At 56.7% G+C, this 20410-nt stretch overlaps 1 protein-coding gene and 1 long non-coding RNA gene across 4 annotated transcripts; one reads left to right on the plus strand and one right to left on the minus strand.

The window, feature by feature from the left end:
- Nucleotides 1-234: 234 nt before the first annotated feature.
- Nucleotides 235-17359, minus strand: CALU (calumenin). Of its 3 annotated transcripts, none has more exons than XM_072856591.1 (7): nt 17253-17359; nt 12108-12344; nt 7179-7372; nt 3600-3766; nt 3252-3312; nt 2321-2520; nt 235-2013 (listed from the first exon to the last, which is right to left on the minus strand). In XM_072856591.1, exons 2-7 carry the CDS (start codon nt 12326-12328, stop codon nt 1909-1911), a joined length of 948 nt encoding a protein of 315 aa, XP_072712692.1. In that variant the 5' UTR covers nt 12329-12344; nt 17253-17359; the 3' UTR covers nt 235-1908. The 3 variants fall into 3 exon arrangements, with proteins under 3 accessions (XP_072712692.1, XP_072712672.1, XP_072712682.1); XM_072856571.1 differs by having other exon boundaries at nt 17247-17325; XM_072856581.1 differs by lacking the exon at nt 7179-7372 and adding an exon at nt 7443-7636 and having other exon boundaries at nt 17247-17325.
- A 424-nt stretch (nt 17360-17783) lies between these two features.
- LOC140649421 (uncharacterized) lies at nt 17784-19502 on the plus strand. The gene is made up of 3 exons (XR_012041620.1): nt 17784-18018; nt 18431-18643; nt 19324-19502. It is a non-coding gene; the product is annotated as an uncharacterized lncRNA (long non-coding RNA).
- Nucleotides 19503-20410: the final 908 nt, after the last annotated feature.

Consider the following 20410-nt stretch of genomic DNA (forward strand, 5'->3'; position numbering starts at 1 on the left):
TGTCCCCCTCCCGCCCCCCAACCCACCGAGCCACCCCGGCCCCCCAGCCCCACACCCCGACCTCCCCGAGGGCGCGGGGCACAAGTTGGCCGCCCCCAAATGACCCCGTCCCCCTCCCGAGCGAGCGGGGCCCGGTCCGGCCCGGGGGGTTCACCCCCCATCACAATTTTGGGGTAAAACAGGCGCGATTCGGGCGCGAGACCCCGGCGTCGCGCAGCAAAACCCCGACCCGGCTTCTGGGGTGGATGTAAACAGGTTTATTGAGCCGCGGAACCCTCCGGCACGGTGCCGAGCTCCGTTTTACACCAGACGGACAAAAATTAAAAATTAAATCATCCCGCGAGGAGAAATATCGGAGGAATAAAGACGGGGGGGGGGGGGACGCGACAAAATTAGTGTCTGAAGTCGTTAACGCTCGCTCGCCGCTTCCGAGTCCTTCTGGGTGGGAAAGCCGAGCGCGCCGGAGCGGGCGAGGGGTCGGGCGTGGGGTGGGGGGGGGAAGCAGCCGGGGCCGAGGGCGCGAGCGATCGCCGCCGGCCAAATCGGCGAGGGCGGAGCGCGGATCTCGCCGGGGATGAGCCGCTCCGCCACCGAGGCGTATCGGCAGCGTGACGTCGAGGGAGGTACGTGGGACACGAGGGGGATTACATGCGGTACAGCCCGCGCTCTTCACCCCCGGAGGAGACCGATTTTGGGGGGGAAAGACCCCGCGCCGCGGCGGGCGGCGGCACCGACCTTCTCCACGCCGCCGGAGAAGGATCCACGTCGCCGCGGGTCGGCCGAGCGGGCGGTGGCCGTGCCGAGCGGGCCGCGAGCCGTCCCTGGGCGGAGCGGGGAACGCACGGTTAAAAAGAAAAAGGATAATAACGAATAGCGATAATAAATCGAGAGGAGCGACTTCACGCGAGGGGAGGGCGGCGAGCGCGGCGGCGTGCGTCCCCCTCCGGCCGCGCGCCGGCCCCGGCGTTCCTCCTTCGCGGCGTTTTTTGGGTGGATTCAAGGCACTTTGAGCGACGCCCGGGGCTGCCGAAGCGGGGAAGCGTTTTGCCGGGGAGAGGACCGACAGCGTCGGCCCGGGTCGCCGCGGGTTTTCCTTGCGGCCGCGCGGCTCCGATGGACGTCACGGGATTTAACGGGCTCGGTAAATGGCGGAGGGAGCGGGAGGAGGCCGGGCCGAGCCCCGCTGCCGTTTCGGAGAGGGTTTGCAAATCCGGCTCTTCCCAAAAAAGCGCCGGGGACGGACGGGCAGCTCCCGCCCGAAAATCCCGCCCGAGGCCGGGAGCCGAGCGCGGCCGCCCGCGGGACGGCCGAACCCCGACGGATTTGCAAAGCCCGGTCTAAAACAAAAGCCTGACTCACCTCGGGTTTTATTTGATTTTTTTTTTTCCTTTTGGCCCTATTGTTCTCCGGCTTTATTCTCGTTTTGTTTTCTTGGGTTTGGTTGGTTGTTTTTTGGTTTTTTGGGTGGGTTTTTAATTTTAATTTACGTACCAGCAAACCAGAGGGGAGAGGGAGGCAGGGCGAGGGGAGAACCGCGAGCGTCGCGCTACCCTTAGCTCGTCAGGAGACGCGTTTCTTCGCTTCCCGCGGAACCAAAAGCAAGACAAAAAATCAACAGAACTCGTTAAGACCACAAAACGATGGGTAAATTTAAAAAAAAACAAAAAAAAAAACCCAAAGTGTCGTAATGAGAGGTGGTTTTCCCAAGAGCGAGTCCCCGTCCCTTTGGGAAGAAGGGGAAAAAAAAAAAAGAAAATAAAAGTAAAAAGGACGGGAAGAGAGATTTTCGTTTCGTTTCACCTCATCGCCTGAAATAACAGTCTCAGTAGCGAAAAAACGTTTCTTGTGATAATCCCAGAAACTGTAAAAAATAAATTATGTAAGAAACGGCTTAGCTCTGTACAGCTCTTAAAATTCGTCGTGTCGCACCAAGGCCTCCCCGAAGTCCGTGGCCTGACTCCCCACGAACAAGTCGTACTTCTCCACGATCTCCTCTTTGGTCAGCTTGCCGTCCTGCGGGAGAGCAGACACCAATTCCCATCACTTACGCCGCGGCGGTTGCCGTCCTCCCTCCCCGGCTCCCCCCGCCCCAAAAAAATCCAAAAAGAAACCCCCCCCACTCGACCCCTCCGAGACCCGCTGCGCCCAGGCAAGGCGTAATTAGCTTAACGAAGGGGCTCGCCGAGCCGTTAGCCGGAGCGGCGGGGAAAGGAAGGCGTCCGAGCCGTGACGTCGAGGGCCGCGGGCCCGGCTGCGGCAGGGATCCCGAATCGGGGAGGGGGGGGGACACACACGGACGCATCCCCGGCACCGTCCCCACCTTGTTCTGGTCGGATTCGTAGACGAGGTGCCGCGCTTCCGCCTCGGCGTGGTCGTAATCGGAAGGGAGGATCCAATCTTTGGTTTCCTCCTTGTCCATTTTGCCGTCGCGGTTCTTGTCTCTGAACTCCACGAATTGTTCTCTCTCCGTCTTCACCCACTCGGGCTCGTCGGCGTCCCCGTCGTGGCTGTACATGTCACCTGGAAGGCACAGCCGTGGGCTCTACGTCCCTCCACCGGATCCATCCCGAAGGAAGATCGCCGGCGGGACGCGCGCGCGCACGTCTCCGCCGTCCCACGGGAGCGCGGGTCGCGCCCGGTTAAGACCACGGGCCGCCGCTTTCAAGACCACGAGGACGAGACCCTCGTGTCCCGGTGGGGAAGACGGAAATCCTCCGCCAGGCTTGACTTTAAACCTCTTCGATTTCCTTAAATTCACCCCCGAAATCTTCAAGCGCCGCTTGAAATCGGCGGGGAGAAGCAAGCGGCGTTTCTCCCGACATATTTTGGAGTCGGACGCGCTTTCTCGCCGCCCCTCACCGCCGCTTTTCCATTTCAGATAAGGGGTGTTAAAAAGGCCCCGCCGCCGCCAAGGGAGGAGGCAGGGACGCGCGGCCCCCGCCGCGTTAAAGAGCGGAAAACGCCGGATTTTGAGCAGACGCCGCCTTCCCTCGGGGGGTGTGGGTGTGGGGGGGGGGTCCGCAAGCCGCTCGTCCCACCCCGAGCCCCCAGCGCCTGTCGCCGCTTTGGGATTTAACCCGGCGATCCCTCGGCGAGGACGGGGGAGCGGGGCAGGTCTAAAGCGAGGGAGTTAAGAGAGATAATAAAATTCCAGGAGGGGGAGGGCCGGGAAAAGCGCGTGCCGGCAGCTGCTCCCGCCGGACGCGGCGAGGAGGGGACGCGGCGGCAGAGCCGAGGGGCCGGCGTCTCACCTATGTACTCCTCCAGGTCAATGAAGCCGTCCCCGTTCTTGTCGATGTCCTCCATGGTTTCCTGCAAGGAGGAGACGGCGGTTAGCCGCGCTCGGAGCGAGTCCCCCCCTCACCGTGAGCCCTTTACCGGCACGGCTCCAGCCCCGTGCCAGCCCCAGCGAGCGCGAGGACGCCATCCGCGTGCTAAAAAACCCCCAAAAGCCACGTTTCGTGTTCCGCGGCCGATCGTCTCTGCCCACAGCCACCCCTGGATCCGTCTCCGCCCGTGTCTCCGCCCGTTTCTTTACCGTCAACGCCGTATTTTGTGCGAGGCCACCGCCCGCAGGTCCCCGGCCGCGGCGGACCCACCTGCACGACTATATCTTTCATGTAATCGTACTCTTCGGGGTGCAGAAAGGCGGTGAACTCTTCCTTGGTGGCGGTCAAGTCGCCGTCCTTGTCAGCCATCTTGAAACGTCGTTCATCTCGCACCATCATTTGTTTGTAATTAAATCCGTCATCGGGGTCTGGGTCATCTGGGCAGGAGAAGAGAAGAGGCAGTCGCCCCAGGTCAGCTCGGGTAGGGGGGAGATGCCCCATGGTCGTCACCACCAACCCAACCCAACTCAACTTCAACCCAACCTCCTCGACCCAACCTCAACCTGAACCCAACCTCAACCCAACCTCAACCCGAACCCAACCTCAACCCAACCTCAACCTCAAACTCAACCCAACCTCAACCTCAACCCAACCTCAACCCAACCTCAACCCAGCCCAACCCCAACCTCAACCCAACCTCCTCAACCTCAACCCAACCTCCTCAACTTCAACCCAACCTCCTCAACTTCAACCCAACCCGAACCCAACCTCAACCTCCCAACGCTTCGCCACGGCAGCCTGAATTTTAGGTAATGGCGGCCGTCATGTCTCTCCCGCACCTCCTCTACCAGGAGGAAGAGGAGGAGGAGGAGGAGCTGCCAGCGGCTGTGGGAGACGAGCATTCCCAGGGAAGATGCCCCCAGGAGACAGGGATCGGGGGTTTTTTTGGCTGGCGCGGCCCCGGTGGCTCAGCCCAAGCTATTTCTGGAGGAGAATGTGTAAGGGGATATTGCTCTCCACTGCCGGGGCGGCTTCAAAGCCAACGAAACATCACCCAGCGCCCGCCGCAGCGGGAATATCTGGGCACATATGGCCACTAGATATAGCTACGCCAACAGCTATAGATAAGCTTCGGGATACCGAAGTCGGCTTTGTTTGTCAGCCTATAGAAAAATATCGATAGAGGAGGAGGACGCAGCCGAATCCTTGGGGGGTGAAGTTAAGCGAGAGCCAGGCCTGGTCTAAAAAAAGGCTCCCTCCCCTTCTCTGTTTACATCCAGGACAAAAGGCAGGGGATTAAGCAGCTGTAAGGCCAACCATTAAATATAAGACGGTAAGAAGATTTTATTTTAGGGCGTAATTAAGCCTAAAGTTTCCTGTTCTATTCCCAAGCTTTCACCTCGGAAAGCGGCGGACGCCGAAAGCTCGGCGAGAGCAAACAAAAGCCTCAGGATCAGCATCAGCTTGCAGGACAAGCGGAGCGAGTCGGAGTTAAAAGCAATTTCTTTTAATGCAGGTGGTTCTGCCATTTGTCCGAGTGGCTTTAATCAGCTTTAATCAGGTGGCAAGCAGCAGAGAGCCGAGCGAGCTGAGTGTTTAACAAGGGGTAAACCCACCCAAAAACGTTCTGCATTTTAGTCCCTGACCTCTGAAACGTTTTATAGGGCGGACTGAGGGGAGAGAGCCGGGGAATCGCCCGGGAGCTGCAGGCAGCAAAGCCCCAAGCTCAACTTTTTAATCTTCCCGAGCGATAGGAGCGGGACAGACGCGAGCGTTTCTGGTTTCAGAACCCACCCGTGGTGACGAGTGAGTCCGATGGGACGGAAGAACAAAAAAAAGTGTGGTGGTATTATTATATTCTTATTTTTCAGGAGGTTTTAAAGGGAATTTTACTTTAAGATGAAGCTGTTGGTTGTTTATCACTTAGTATTTTGCTTTCCCGATGGAAAGCAGGATTTAGATCCACAGAAACAGCCTTCGGCGCCGATGCACGCCGAGCTCCTTTATTACAGTACTGGGTGCAACCCAGTGACTAATACAGTACTGAAGTTTAAAGAAAAAAAAACCCAAACCAACAGCAAACAGCATTTCATTTTGATGACAAAAAGCAAGCATTTTTTAAATACTCAGTAGAGCAGCAACGGAGGGCGGTGCCTCGGCTCCCACGCGCCGGGAGAGGGATGTTCTTAACTCGATTAAGGGATCGGCCGGCCTCTTGGCCACGGGTCAAGCTCTCCAGAGGCATTTCCAGCGCCGCTCCGGCCGGAGAGGGGAAGAAAGAAGGGAGGGGAGAGTCTCGTGTAAGGGACGGGAATATTTCAGCAGAAAGGCGCTGTGGAAAAGCAATTCCTGCTGAAAAAGGAGGACGGAGCCAAGGCATTCGGCAGGCAGGGCTCTGCCGGGTCCAGCCCGGCGGCGTGGGTGCCAGAGCGGGGCGGCTGGGATCCTCCCGGCATTCAGTGAGGACAAAAAGTACGCGGGAGCAGCACTATAATAGGCTTTGTCGGTACCTGCCAAGGGCACTCGGCGTCGAGCGCCGGTCCCCGGCTCCGGCTGGTGAGATCTTTACGGCGTATCGTCCGTCACGGGGGCCAGGCGCTCCCCTCTCTTCCACATTAGGCTTGAGAAATGGTTTTCTCATTAAGGTGTTGGTTTTTTTTTTTCTCATTAAGGTGGTTTGTTTGGTTTTTGTTTGTTTTCTTTTAATATTCTACACCTGCAGGTTATAAATCCCACCGCGTGGACTGCAAAAAGTGTGATAAAAGCCTTCCTAGGACCTCTTCTCCCCCTTCAAGGCTGGATTTGAACAGGCAGATAGGCTAGGCTTTCTGTGGATCTCGGGAATTACACTATTAAGGGAAAAATGAGGCTTAGTAAGACCTGTCCCAAGCCTGAGGGGGTCTGGGAAGCTTAGTAAGACCCGACGGGGTCATGGAGGGCTGACTTCCCCGGCCGCCAGCACGGCAAGCTTCGCTCTTCCTCGAGCTTTAAACCCCCTCTTTTAGAAGAAGCCGTGAAACAGCCCGAGGGAAGAGGGATGAGCCAGAACGGCGAGGCAACGGCCTCCATACGTTCTGCAGAGCATTTGACTATCTTTGGAAATATTTAGTAAATTAAACTTTATTTCGTGCTTTCAAGCTGTAGCTCATCATACCATATATGTCTACGTTCCAGGAGGCGGGAACAAGCGGAAGGGGAACTGGTATTTTTCTAACGTCTTAACCCCAGAAGAGCTTCTTCTGACCTCGCTCCTGGGGGTGTTCAGTCCTTACAGGGTTGCTGACCCGTCTTACGTGCCCAAATCTGCAAGCCCTAAGCTAAAGCTCCTGCCCAGGACAAGTGGAGAAACCCAGATGAGCACCCAGGGCTTTGGGAAGTGATTAAAAGACTCTTTGCTAACGATCTTCAGAGGTTTAGGAAGGGTGCAGACACCCCGAAAAACGTGGCTTCTACAGCCAGTCGGCTTCTTTCTCTGCAGGTACTAAATGCCACCGGTAGCTTGAAATTCAAAAGCTAGAAGGGAAAAAAACGCGTTACCCCGTGTGCCTTTCATCACGTCATTGCTCACGACTGAGTTTCGAGCTAATTTTCACAATTAAGTGCATCAATAAAGCAGAGCTGCAAAGCTGCGTGCGGATGGCGAGCTTCGCCCTGGGTTCGGTTTTTCTTTCTCGTTTTTTCCCCCTTAGATCGCCCTTCGTTAATGCCGTCAGAAGGCAAATTCGGAGGAGGCTGTTTTGGTTTTAGTCGGAGGCTTTGGGGGCTGAGAGGAGAGCTCCCGCTCTGCTCCATCGCACTTCTGCTTTATTGATTAGAGACCACCACCAGATCGGACACCTTGCCCCTTACCGAGGTAAGTGCCATATGTCACGTTTCTGTACTCATCCCAGGAGATAAATCCATCTTGATTCATGTCAAACTCCTGCCACTGGCGTTCGACACTGTCATACACGTATTTCTTCTGGGCCTTCTTAATCCAGGCTTTCAGCTCCCCCTCCGTCACAAACCCATCCTTATCCGTGTCTATCTTATCTACAATCATTCTACAAAAACAAAACAGCAAGTTTCAAGCGCCGGCTCCGCAAAGTTTTTATCCCCAGAGTAGAGACCTACCTAAGATGTAGCCGTAGGTGGCATTTTTATATTCCTCCCAAGAAATGAGGCCGTCCTCATTGAGGTCGTGCCCTTTCCACTGCCGCTCTACATCCTCGTATATCCAGCGCTTTTGTGCAAACTTAATCCAGTCTTTCAGCTCTTCCACAGTTACAAACCCGTCTTTGTCTTCATCTATTTTACTTACAATCTTTCTGTAGAAAATGCAGAAAAATCCAGCAAAAGTTAAGGGAAACAAGGCTCTACTTCTACCGGGCAGAGCATTTCAAGCGGCGGCAGGCTACCCCTGCGCGCCAGAGTGAGCAAGTCGAGGTCTTTATAACCAGGTCCCGGCAACTTGGCCACACGGACGGCTCGTCCTTAAAACCAACGTAGGGTTTAGCCGCCGAAACGCCGGCTTGCTCACTCTTGGGCCGTTCAGGTTTCGCATTCGTCAGGAATCGCGCGTCTTAGGGGAAAGCATTTCCTCGTTAGACCTTGGGAAAACACCCCGTCGGGCATCTCCCCGCCTCGACGGGGCGCAGGGAGTTAAGCACGTACACGTACTTACATTAAAAGTGGGAAGACCGGCCCCGGGGAAGGGGTACAAAGACCGAGCTTTGGCTCGTTTGCACGCCCAACCCAGCAAGGCAGAGAAAAACCCTCCTAGGACCGCGACGAGAAGCTGACGTCGATGTCGGGTCCCACCCGAGGACGATGCCCACCCATCTACCGAGGGAGAAACCGGAGATGCGTGGTTTATAAAGAAAGCACGGTACGAGGCCGCATGCCTTCTTTATTTTTAGCAGCAGCTGTGAAGAAAAACCGCCGGGAGGAATGCAGAGATCCATAGGCAGATGCACACGAGCCTCCGGCACGGGGAGGGGAGCTGGGCCGTTTAATCCTCGCCCTTCCTCGTGTTTTACTCCTAGGAGCACTCGTGGTGTTTGCACGACGCAGGGCGGTCACAGCCCACGCTGAGTTTCAAGCTCGGCGCTGGGAACTTTCAGTTTTGCGCTCCCCACCCGGCAGCACCAGGCGATTAAAGCCGGGGATGGCAGCCCAAAACATTTTCCTTGGTGAACCAGGATGGTTTGGTTTGGTTTTTTTTTTTTTCTTTTAACAGGAAACTTCAACGCAAAACCAGTTCTCTTAAGTTCAGTAATCCCTAACTCGAATAATTGGAGGAATTTTAAAAGACGGTGTTTTCAATCACCGCAAGACTATTAATTCCCAGAATCTTGATGCAAAGCGAAACATCCAGCGCAGACCCGGCCCCGTCAAACAGATGGGAGGCTGGAGCCACCCAGGTTTTGTTGTTCCATAATTGCTTTTAAAAAGCAAACCCACGATTTCCTCCGCGGCACAAAGGACGTTCCTAAAAACTGCATAGGTAGCTGGGAGAAGATTCGTAAAAATATTTGCTTTACTTCTTCTAGAAGAGTCTTTCAGCTCGATGCCGTACTTTACCCGTGGCAGCTGGTGCACCGCGTTTCGGAGGCCTGACTCGTTTTACAGGCACATTTTAATAATCGCTATTTCAGGGCAACAATTCAACTTTTACCTATCGCGTTGCCACGGGGGAGAGCGGGACAGCACGAGCACCACGAGAGCACGCCACGCTCTCCTGCGAGAGGGTACGGCACGGGGTAAAGGCTCCCGCGGTGTTTGCAAACGGTTAAATTGCAAACACAAGAGTCAAGGAGCGGGCTGGCTGGAGACTCGCTTCCCAGGAAAAGCGGGCATCATCCTTCCCCGGCTTTATCACAAAGTGGCCTCAGAGGATTGGATCCCAGCGGGAATTTCCCCAGCTGCCTCCCCGACCATAAAATCTGAACCATCCCAGCCTTATTAAAAAGGTTTCCGTGCCACCAAACCGCCCCCCCCCCCCGAGCGTCAGCAAAACGAAGCAGCGACAGAGCAGAGCAGCCGAAGCGACGAGATCTGGGCAGCGGCAGATCTCACGCAAAACCACTTTTCAGCTGCCCAGCCAAGGGCGACGAGAAATCGGCCACCAGCCGAGCCGAGAAGCGCTGCTCGGCACCCGGAGCTCGGGCATGGGCACGGCTCGCTGCCATTGCGGGGGGCGGGGGGGGGAAAGAAAAAAAAAAAAAGCACTGCCATGAAGAATTGGAGCCCGCATCGGTAGATAGCCAAGGCGACTTTTCCAGGAAAGGTTTCTAGGTGGGGCAGCAGCAGTTCAAAAGTTTAATTAGAGAACAGCTTCCCCGTTTAATTGCATTAAGGGAAAGTTAAACTCCGTCCCCAGCGGGAGCCCCGGGCAAGCTCGGCACCGCTGGGGACACTTTGGCATCTCCTAAACCTCCGATTCAGCCGGTTCAGCGGCTTTGTGCCAAACCCAGATGCTCGCAGGCCGGTTTCCCAGGGCAGAAACGAGGAAAACCATAAGTTTAATTATTAAAAAAAAAAAAACCAACAAAAAACCCACCCTGCAGTTTTGTCACATAACGCCGCAGCACCCTGCGCGGGGAGGGGGTGGCAGGGGCACCAGATGTTCTGTGACGGCTGGCAGCTGGAGCTGACGGGCCGCTTTGCTTTCCCACTCACGGCGTCCCGGGGAAGCAAGGGAATTCCTGTTTGCTCAGCGTTATTGCCAGGAAAAGCGGCAGAGCGTTCCCTTAATTCGGCAGGCTTTAAAGAAAAACAAGGTAGAGCACGGGACGCTCGTCCAAAATCCTGGTCTGAAATCCCCAAGGAACGGGGATGTGAGAAGAGCCGGACGGAAACCGAGCCGGGAAACGCGGAGCCAGAGCTCTCTCCCAGAAAACTGGGTCCTTTCAACAGCACGACAGCCATTAAAAAAATCATTTACATAATTGTAACATTCATAACAAGTTTATCAAACCAATTCAAGCTCAGGAAAGTGTGATTAATTTGCCTCTGACCAAAAAGAAAAAAAAAAAAAAAAAAGCTGTTTTATGTCAAGGGCGAGAGCAGTTTGAAACGGCCTCGTTAAAACAGCCGAGTGGAAACTCTTACCCCGGCCCCGCTCCCACTGCCAGCTTTTTCCAGTAGATAACTCAGCAGAACAATGAAATTAAAGCGCAGAGCCATGACAAAGCCTACGGGTCAGGAAAACAGCGCAGGAGGGGAGGATCGCCGGCGTTATTTCTGCTCTCCGCAGCCAGAGCCGCACGTTCCCCTTCACATTCACTCCTGCTTTAGGGGGGGGTGGAAAAAAAAAAAAAAATCAAGAGCTTCTCTCCAGACTACGTCCCCTCGCAAAAAGCCACCCAGCCCGTCTTATTTTGCAGTTTGCAGACCGACGAGGGCCTTGCTGCAACGGATTCCGGGGTCCAAAGAGTTTTTCCAGGCTGAAGAGTCCCCAGAGGATAAAAACAACCCCAGGCTCCAGCCTCCAGCAAAGATTCCTTTAGGGCAGACGTGGCGTTGCCGTTGCCCAGCCCTTTATCGAGAGCAAAGCGCCGGTGGAGAGGCCTGCGGCTACCTCCCGCCCCAGGCTGGTAGCCCGGATGGTCCATATGGATGCTAAAGCACAGGGGCAAGCCTGGCGTCACCCTGCCCGGCAAATCCGGCTGCGTCCCTCTGGTTTCCCTCCCTCCAGTGGGATTTCCCTGAGCACCTACGTGTGGTTAAGCTTTCCCTTCTCATCAGGGAGCCTCATCCCCCTCAAAAAAAAACCCAAAAACAACCAAAACCCTCCCGATTTTCATTGTGGTCTGCAGGACGTGCTGCTCCACTGGCTGTAGCATGCGGTCAAGACGTTGGGCTCTCACGAGGAGGAGTACGCTGGTGAGCGAAGCTCATCCAGGCGCCAGCAACGCCGCCAGCCTGCTGTCTTCAAAAATCAGGAAAAAAAAAAAAACCAGACAAAACGGGCAATTTGGACCGTCACCATTCAGTCTTTCGGCCCGACATCTTGAGGAGCGTCCCAACGGCAAGGCCAAGCTCACCGGGGAGGTGCCAGGCGGGAGCGCGACCCTCAAGAGTCTCCGAAAAATGTCTCGTCAGGGCGGAACCTCCGAAGGTTTGAGCTTTTCTAAGCCCAAGGTGAACAACTGCGCCGGCAGCTGCTGCCGCACAAAGCCACACGCTGCAGCACCCAGGAGCCGAAACTGCCAGGGCCAGCGCCGGCCGCCTCCTCCGAACACCCTGTCCTGACGTCCGCGGGTGGCAGGGGGAGGCAAAGCGAGGAAGCAGAAGTTAATTTTCAAGAGATGCTCTCTTTTCGCTAACTTTGCGGCTTCCCAGTTGCTTCTCAACTGGGAAGGAGAAGGTGGCAGGAAAACGGAAGCGCTTCCCCAGGCCTTCAGACTCTGGAGACCAGCAAGCGCTGTTTAGCACGGTTTGAGTACAGCGAAGGGAAAAGATGCTTATTTTCATTTCTATTTTGTAGTTTTGGGGAGTATTTGGTGCTTAGAAGCAAGCGTGCACGGTTGGAATGCCTCAAGGTGACCTTGCAGGCTGAGAGCAAGATCTCCAGCGAGGAGAACTGCACACGTGCCGCATAACTTTGTCACCATTGGTGTTGGTCGCTACATTTCGGTTACTACTGCCTTAAAAATGACATTTAGAAGGCTCTAGTTGAGACTGCCTCTGCCACCCGAGGTGCAAGAGAACATACGTGAACGCCGGGGTGACGTTTATGGCCACTGTGGATTCGTTCTCTCCCAATCAGGTTTTTATTTCGGCTCTTTTCCTTACCCGAGTCTCTCCTTGCTCTCCTCCGGCGTGAGCTGATCGAAGGTTTTGGCCTCATCCGCGCCGAGGAAAGCGTCGTGGTCGTAGTCGAAGTTCTGCGCATCGTCGTGGACCTTGTCGCTGAGCTGCGGGTCGTGGTGAACCCGGTCCTTCTTCTCGGTGGGTTTGCTCGAGATGCAGAGCATGGAGAGAGACAGGCACAGGAGGAGCTGGGGGATGGTCATGGTGGTTCAGAGGCACCTACGGCACGACAGGAGAAGGGGAATTTAGGAGCTCGCGTGGTGACGGGGACGCCGGAGCAGCACGTCGCCGCTTCCAGGGTGGCAAACCAGAACTCTGACACCAAAACAGCAAGAGCCGATGAATTAAATACAGATTATCTGGGCAAAGCCATCTCCCAGCCCTACGGCGCTTGCGGAAACTCTCGTTAACGCACAACTCGGAGCGGCTCCCCTGCTCCCAAAACCCCTCACGCGAGCCCCAGCCGAGCCCCTCCGTACGGCAGGGAGCAACAACTGCGTTTGTTGGAAGGAGAGCCTGCTCGGCGAGGAATGCGAAGGATGCGTGGCAAACGCGCGCGGCGGATCGCCCGATACGCGGCCCCTGCCAAGGCGGTCGCCAGCCGCGCCGGCTGCCCTCTGCTCTCACGTCCTCCTGCCCGATTCCCTCCCCGTGGGGTTGGGTCTCCCCCCCCCTCCCCAAAAAAACCCCCCCTCCTTCCCGGCGAGGCATCTTGGCCACCCGCTGGCTTCAGACGCTCCTCCGGGACTTCCGATACCCCAGGTCGGAGCGACGTGGATGGAAGCCTCGCCCACGCGTATTTCACCGTTAATTCAAGTCCCACCGGACTCGCTGCACCCATCTGGAACCCAATTCCAGGTGTCACCCACCCGGGCGGGTGACAGATGCACACAACGACAGAGACGCTCGGGACGCGGTGATTTTGGGGGGAAAAACGCGAGAGCCGCGCTCTGCAATGGAACAGGGCTCTCAGAAATAATTCCCTGTCCTTATCTCTTGAATCTAAATTTAAATCAAGCAGCTAACGTACGTATCCCTCAGCACGCCGTCCCACTTCTCCAGCAGCGGGATCGAGCCGCCCTACTCTCTCCGTGCAGGCAGAACTCCACTTGCACAGTCCTGCCTGAAAAAGTTTATAAAATTAAATTTTACCCTGTAGAAACCAGAAGTTAAAGAGTCCACGCAGCTGAAATTACCTGCAGAGGTTAGAAAGGAGGTAATTTCTTTTTAGAAATTTCTTTTAGAAATTAGAATTTAGCGGAAGGGGAAAAAAAAACCCAAAGTTCAGGGCAAGGAATCCATTTTTAATCCCTCCCACGATGCCCAACGGATTTATCCGTGCAGCGTTTGCGCCGTCTGAAATCCCTTCAGCGATGAGAGCGGGTGTCGGGGCCGCTCGCCCCACAAAATAAAAGACTCCCAGACAGGGCGAGGGCTGTTCGACCTCCGATGTCACCGTAACCGCGTTGGCTTTAAGCCACATTCATCCCTTTTCCTGTCTTCTGGGCGTGAAAACAGGTCCCAGTCGGTGTGAAAGCAGCTCACCCTTGAAGCCGGCAATATAAATTCCCCGTAGGAGGGCTGCACACCCTGCAGCCGCGTGCTGCCATCGGGGTACGAACCCGCGAGGAAGATGAAGGACCCAAGGAAGACGGGACGGCACGAGGCTAGATGCTAACGGCACGACGGCGAGCGGGCTCTGCCTGCTAGAAGGGGGTGTTGTGACAGGAGAAAAGACTGGAAAAAAGTCAAAAATCAATTTAAAAGAAGGTCAGGGAGTGAGGATGCACCCGACTGCTTTGCCCTAAAGGCGGTTGTTCTGCCGGCCGGGTCGGAGCGGGTTTGGCCGCTCTGCGGCACGAGGCGTGCTCAGGCCGCAGCTGGAGAGCTGCGGCCGGCTCCGTCCCCACGAGGGCCACGAGGAAATGCCTCCTGCGAGCCGCGGCCGGTCCGGCAGCTATCCGTGGGTCAGCAGCCCGGTCGGCTCGGCAGCGTTAGGAACCCGAGGGGCGAGAGGGAGCGGGACACAGCTGATGGCAGGCTCGGCACTCGCAGAAACCCTGCCTGGCACCGGGTGACGTTCGCTAAGCACCTCTGCCGCTCCCTCTCCGGCTCTGGAGATCTCCGGAGGCTTCCTAGGGAGCGAAGCCTTCGGCGCGGTGATGGCAAAGCTGCCCTTCCCCTCTCGGGAACGGGCAGAGCGACCTCAGGGCTGAGGCGCGGCAGCAGCCGGCGAGCAAAGGAGAGGAGCCAAAGCCCGAGGAGGCGAGAGCGTCGCCAGTTTTCCTGTCAAGAAAGCTGGAAAGCACCGCTCCGCTGGGGGGAAAAAAAAAAAGAAAGAAAAAGAGGAATCCCACCACCACAACCGCGTCCACCAACGCGGGGATCTCAAAGGAAGAGCGAGCGCTCTGCGGCGGGAAGGGACAAGGGCTGCGAGTTCTGGTCTCGTACACGGGAAACACGTGACGATGCCCCGGGCTTTGGGCCATTAATTAATCCAAATAAAAGGGAAGTTCCGGCATTGTTTAGCCGAAGGGAAAAGACGCGTGCGCGCCGGAGCATCGGGAAGGATGGCAAAGCTGGAAGAGCAGCAGCTATTCCCAACACGCAGGTAATTTCTGCAGCAGAAGCTATACTATAAACATCAGAGATGCAGAGGATTCTGGGTTTGGACCTGTACAAACCCATTCGAGAGGCAGGAGGCAGCCAGCACGAGCCGCCAGCCCCGAGGCTTTGCCCGGCACCCGCGGGCACGGGTTGCTGCGGAGGATGAGGAGATGACGAGGAAGGTGGGAGCAGCGGCAGCTCCCCCAGGGATTCTCCCCGGGCTGGGTGACTTAATCCCTTCCCCATCTCCTCACGTCTCGCCTCTCGAGAGGGCGGCGGAAAGATTTAATCGCCGCTCCTATCGGTCTCCAACCACGTGGAACGAGCCTTGAAGCGGCCATCAGGCGAGGCGGGGAAAAAGCCGCATCCTCCCGGGGACGGGAGGATCGGAAAGCAAACCGGATGAAGAGCGGCCGTTCGCGATCCCAGCTCGATCCGGGTGAAAATCCTCAACCCCCGGCCACCTCTGATGCAATCCAGCGCGGCCGTGACCTCAGCAGGACGGGGTGGGGACACCCCCCAGGCGTTATTTAAGAGGAGCTCTGTATATATATTTACAAGCAGGACCAGACTCCGGCTCGCTCCGAGCACATCCCAGCGTCGAGGACCTGCCCACCACAGACCAACCTCCCGCAGATCCTGGGAGCGGGCCGGATTAAAGCACAGGGTGACCCGGAATGGGTGTAAATACCGTGATTTTATCTACGGTGTCGACACAGAGAGGCCGTGAGCCAGTTGGAGGTGATTAAAAGGGACAATCTGACCTCGAAACACGTATCTTGGCATTGCGCCGGGTGCCAGGGAGGCAACGAGCCTTTACCTCTGTGGGTCAAGATGCGGCTCTAGTGCTTGGTGGGACAAAAAAAAAAAACAACCCATAAACCACCCGTTATTCATAAATAATTCACATCAGTAACAGCTTCTGCTGACCAACGGCTGCTCTACCAATAGGATTGACCCCCAAATTTCCCTCGGAGCTCGCAGTTTTGGGAAAAAATAAGGCTTTGAGCTCGATTACGTGCGCCGCTCTTCTCTCCCCAGCTAGTTCAGCAAACCACAAACCGCTACGGGAAGGGACGCCGGCAAGTTCTCTGTTCTCCTAAATAAAAGGGTCTGGGCGGTGAACCACGGGGAAGTCGGAAGCGGCAATTAGCGGCGGGGAGTCGGGAGGTATTCCCTCAGAACGGGACCTCCCGGAACCTTGGCTGGCGGAGGAACTCGGGACTCGGGTTGGTTTTGCAGCGATACGGACGGAGGAACTCGGGATTCTGCGCTGGGCTTGGTTTTGTGGTGATGTTCGGAGGTGGCCGACAGCGAGAAACCCCTTCCCCCCGGGAGGCCGGCTAGGCTGACAGAAAAAAACCCCTAGAGACAAGATAATTCGCTCAAATGTAGGAATTTGCCTCTAGTTTGGCTTTTAAAGGGATTAATCCCGTTCCCCAGCGGCCTGGGGCTGACGGGCAAACCTGGTCCTTATCCACGGGTGGAAGAGCAGCGGGTGACCTCCGCATGCCGCTGACGCGGCTCCGCGTTACAACAGGGGCGACGGTGACAAAGAGGCCGCCAGGCCGAAAGGCGCGCGGACGCAAGCGCGGGGATAACGGAGGATGGCGTCGAGTATCGGGGTCGGTTTGGGGTCGTTAACGGGTCCCTTCCGACCAGCAAACCGCCAACGTTCGCCCTGCTGTGCGATTAACGGCAGCGACTGAGGACTCGGCGCTCTGCTCCCCGAGGCCTGCGGGATTTTAAGCGGGAGCTAAAACAAATAACGGGTGAGAAAGCAGCAATTTATACCCTAAAGCAAACGTTCGCCGGTATAGGAGGGGACTTGAAGGCGCGGGTTTTCGCTAACGGTTAACGAAGAGGCAAACGGAGCTGGGGTGACCCCTCCTCGCCCCGGGGGTCTCCCCGCAGGTCAGCACCGGGGACCCTGCAGCCGCTTATCCCGCTGCAGGATGCGGCCGAGGCCGGGCCAGGCCCGACGCCTGCCCGGCCCGGGGGGCCCTGACGGAGGGACGGGCAGCGGGAGCCCGGTACCGGCCCCCGGGGAGCACCGGGGGGGGGGGTGCGGGCTGAGGATGGAGGCTCATCCCCCGGGGATAACGAGGCCGTGGAGCCGCTCCTTTCCCAGGGAAGCCGCAGGGAGGCCCAGCAAGCGCCTGCCCCCCCCCCCGCCGCCCCATCTCCGCCGGGGCACGGGCACCGTTGCACAGGGCGGGACCGGCACCGCCGCGGCCTGGACCCGCATCCCCGGGCCTGGCCGGCGGGGCAGCCCCAGGCGAACAGGACCGGTCGGGGGGGGACACAGCGATGCTGCTCCCCGACCCCCCGCCGGTTCCCATGGCGACCAGGCCCGGAGCTCCCGAGGCCCAGCCCGGCCGGTGCCACGTTACCGCTCCCCCATAACGCGTCTCCAGAGCAGGGCCGGCCGCTACCCGCTCCCAAGGGCCACCCCCGCCGCCGGGCCGGGCCCAGGAACCCCTCCCGCCCCGCCGGGCCGGGCCCACCCCTCACCGTTACCGGGAGCCGCCGCCGCCGCCCGCTCTCCTCAGCCGCTCCGCCGACCGGAAGTAGGCGCCGCGCCACGCCGCACGGCCCCCCGCGCTCTCTCCCCGCCGGCCAATCAGAGCGCCGCTCCACCTCCCCCGCCGCTACGTACGGCACTCTGATTGGACTCTCCCGCCGCCCGTCCGCCCGTTGGCCCGCCCCCACGCTGCCCTCCGCCCACCTCCCCGCCCCTTCGCTCCCGCCCCCTCCGCCCGCCGCAGCCCCGCCTCTCCCCGACGGAGACGCGGGCGCCGATTGGCTGGAAAGCGCCACGTCCTCACGCGCGCGCCGGCCGGCGGCCCCGCCCACCTGAGCGCCTCGTCGCCCCCCTCCCCCCTCCCCCCCCTCCTCCTCGCTCCTCACTGCGCACGCGCGGGGGGGTGTGTCACGTGCGCGCGGCCGCCGGTTGCAAAAGGCGGGAAAAGGGAGGCGATGGAGGAGGGCGAGGCGCCATTTTTGGGGGGGGCGGAGCGGGGCCACCCAACCTCTCCCCAGCCCTCCCGGCTGCCAGGGCCGGGCTGCTGGAGCACGACGGGACCTACCCCTTCTCCAGCAGCGGGGACATTGCAGTCTCAGAATGGCATCTCCTCCTGAAACGCCCCCGAGTGAGGAGAGGCCTCCCCTCAGGGTGGCACCAGCCTGCTGCACAGGATGAGCCGCCGTGCTGTCACGGGAGGCGCGTGGATCTCGCCATGAAATCATGGAATCGTTTAGGCAGGGACTGCTTGACACGCTGCAGGTGGGTGCTGAGAGCTGATGGGCTTGGTTCCCATGTATCCACATCATGCAATCATAGAAGCATTTAGGTTGGAAAAGACCTTTAAGATCATCGAGTCCAACCGTTAACCTAGAACTGCCAAGTCCACCACTAAACCATGTCTCTAAGCGCCACATCCACATGGCTTTTAAATACCTCCAGGGATGGCGACTCCACCACTTCCCTGGGCAGCCTGTTCCAATGCTTCACAACCCTTTCAGTGAAGAAATTTTTCCTAATGTCCAGTCTAACCCCCCCCGGCGCAACTTGAGGCCATTTCCTCTCGTCCTATCACTTGTTACCTGGGAGAAGAGACCGACCCCACCTCTCTACACCCTCCTTTCGGGCAGCTGTAGAGAGCGATGAGGTCTCCCCTCAACCTCCTTTTCTCCAGGCTGAACAACCCCAGGTCCCTCAGCCGCTCCCCATCAGCCTTGTGCTCCAGACCCTTCCCCAGCTTCGTTGCCCTTCTTTGGACACGCTCCAGCCCCTCAATGTCTTTCTTGTCGTGAGGGTCCCGGCTGTGCTGCCAGACGTGCCCCGAGTGAGCACATTGTGACAGCATCGATCCAAAAATAACTCTGAGGAGTGCAGAGATCCTATGCCGGTAAGTTGACAGCAAGTTTTATAAATATATTTAAATTGGGGCTTAAAATGCTGCATGGCATTTTAATTACTTACATTTAAAATTACTGCTTTGTAGCAAGATGTGATCCCATCAGGAGGGAATGTCTTGTACGACCCAAATCCCGTTTTACTAGAGCACCCTGAAGCAGCATCACGTTGCTATTTAATTTCACACTGCATCAGCGTACCGTGACACATCAGATTGTCGATATGTTACAGCCAAATAGCAGCGTGGCTGAGGTCAAGCCTTAATCGCGTTGGATGCGATTCATCCGATGAGATGTGCACGTCCACATCTGTGCTGGCTGTCTAGACTCCCCTTATAGTCACTGGAAAGAAATAGGCACTTCCAGGACATGATTCATCTCATCCTAAAGTAAATGCCTAAATTAGGTCAGATGAATTGTACCCTAAGAGTACGTTTCTCTCCAGTCTCTGAAGGGAGCCTAGCTGCACCATCCGTGGCAGATGTTCACACCAGATATTTACAGTACGCTGAGATAATTCCCACCCTCTGTGTCACGGTAAACAATTTTAAAACCTGCTTCAGCCAGCTGACATTTTAAAACTCGTCCCAACTATTAAGTCATGAACTGAAAAAACTTACGCGAAAGTTCCTTGAAAAACTAACGCTTCATCTTTCATTTTTTATCTCTGTAGTTGCTGATATTGGAAGATTTCGAGAAAATAATCACACATGTAAGGCTACATCCCTATTTCAAAAGTGGATCCACGCTGGCGATAGATTGTGTGTGGTATAGCTAGTCCCATGTCAGAAGATTGTGAATGGACTTTAAAATCAGGAGAGGGGTTTTTTTTGTTTTTAAATAAAAGATGGCTTGGGGGGTTGTCTTCATGATTTTTAAACTTTAATGTTTGTTTTCAAGCTTTTTCTTGCACCCAGAGGGACTAGAAGCTTTTCACAAGGAAGCCCGCATTCTTATAAAACATGATTTAAGGGCTCGAAGGAAAACTGTGAGCAGCCCAGTTTCCCCAGCTCGGCTTCCGTCAGGCCCTGCCCTCAACGACTGCATGGCTCCCTGGAGCGAAGGCTGAGAAGGGGGCTACCCCCGGCACCAGGACCTGCCTCCCTTCCCAAGGGGGCTGGTAACTCATCCCTGGCGCGGAAGGATCTAGACATCGGGGGATTGCGTGTGTGGATCTACAGGACACGGTGCGATCTAGGTAGAGAGCTCGGAGAATGACAGAATGAGGGAGGCGTCGCTGGCTGGCTCACGAAACCAGGGGTCCAAGGGCGGACGCTCCTGCCCAAGCCAGAGTTGGACCGGTGACTCAGTTCAGCTTCTGGCCCGGGTTTCTGACTATGTTTAAAACCATGTCAATCAAGACCAGAATAAGGAGGATTGAGTAGTAATTTGAGGCTCTTCTTCCTGAGTTATCAGCGACTCATCAGGAGAAGGTTAGCAGTGTGTCCTTCACTTTCCGCCTGGAAAGTTTTACTTGATTAAAATATCTCCACACTTAGAGCCCCCTAAATCTAACTCAGCACTAAATCCTGACCGAGATGATCAGGCCTGCGAGCTTTAAAATCTCCAAGAGGGACAAGAGCCGAAGTCAGTCAGCCTTCCTCACGGCAGAGGCAGGTGACCCACCTCTTCCTCAGCAGCCTGGTCCAGTGGTCCGATCACCCTCATGAAATCAAATGCCGTGTCTCAATTCCCATTTGATCCGTCCAGCTTCTCACGCTGCGGCCATCATTTCTTATTGTGACTTCTCATTCTGATAT

The sequence above is a fragment of the Ciconia boyciana genome, chromosome 1, assembly GCF_034638445.1.
Source record: "Ciconia boyciana chromosome 1, ASM3463844v1, whole genome shotgun sequence".
NCBI classification, from domain to species: Eukaryota; Metazoa; Chordata; class Aves; order Ciconiiformes; family Ciconiidae; genus Ciconia; species Ciconia boyciana.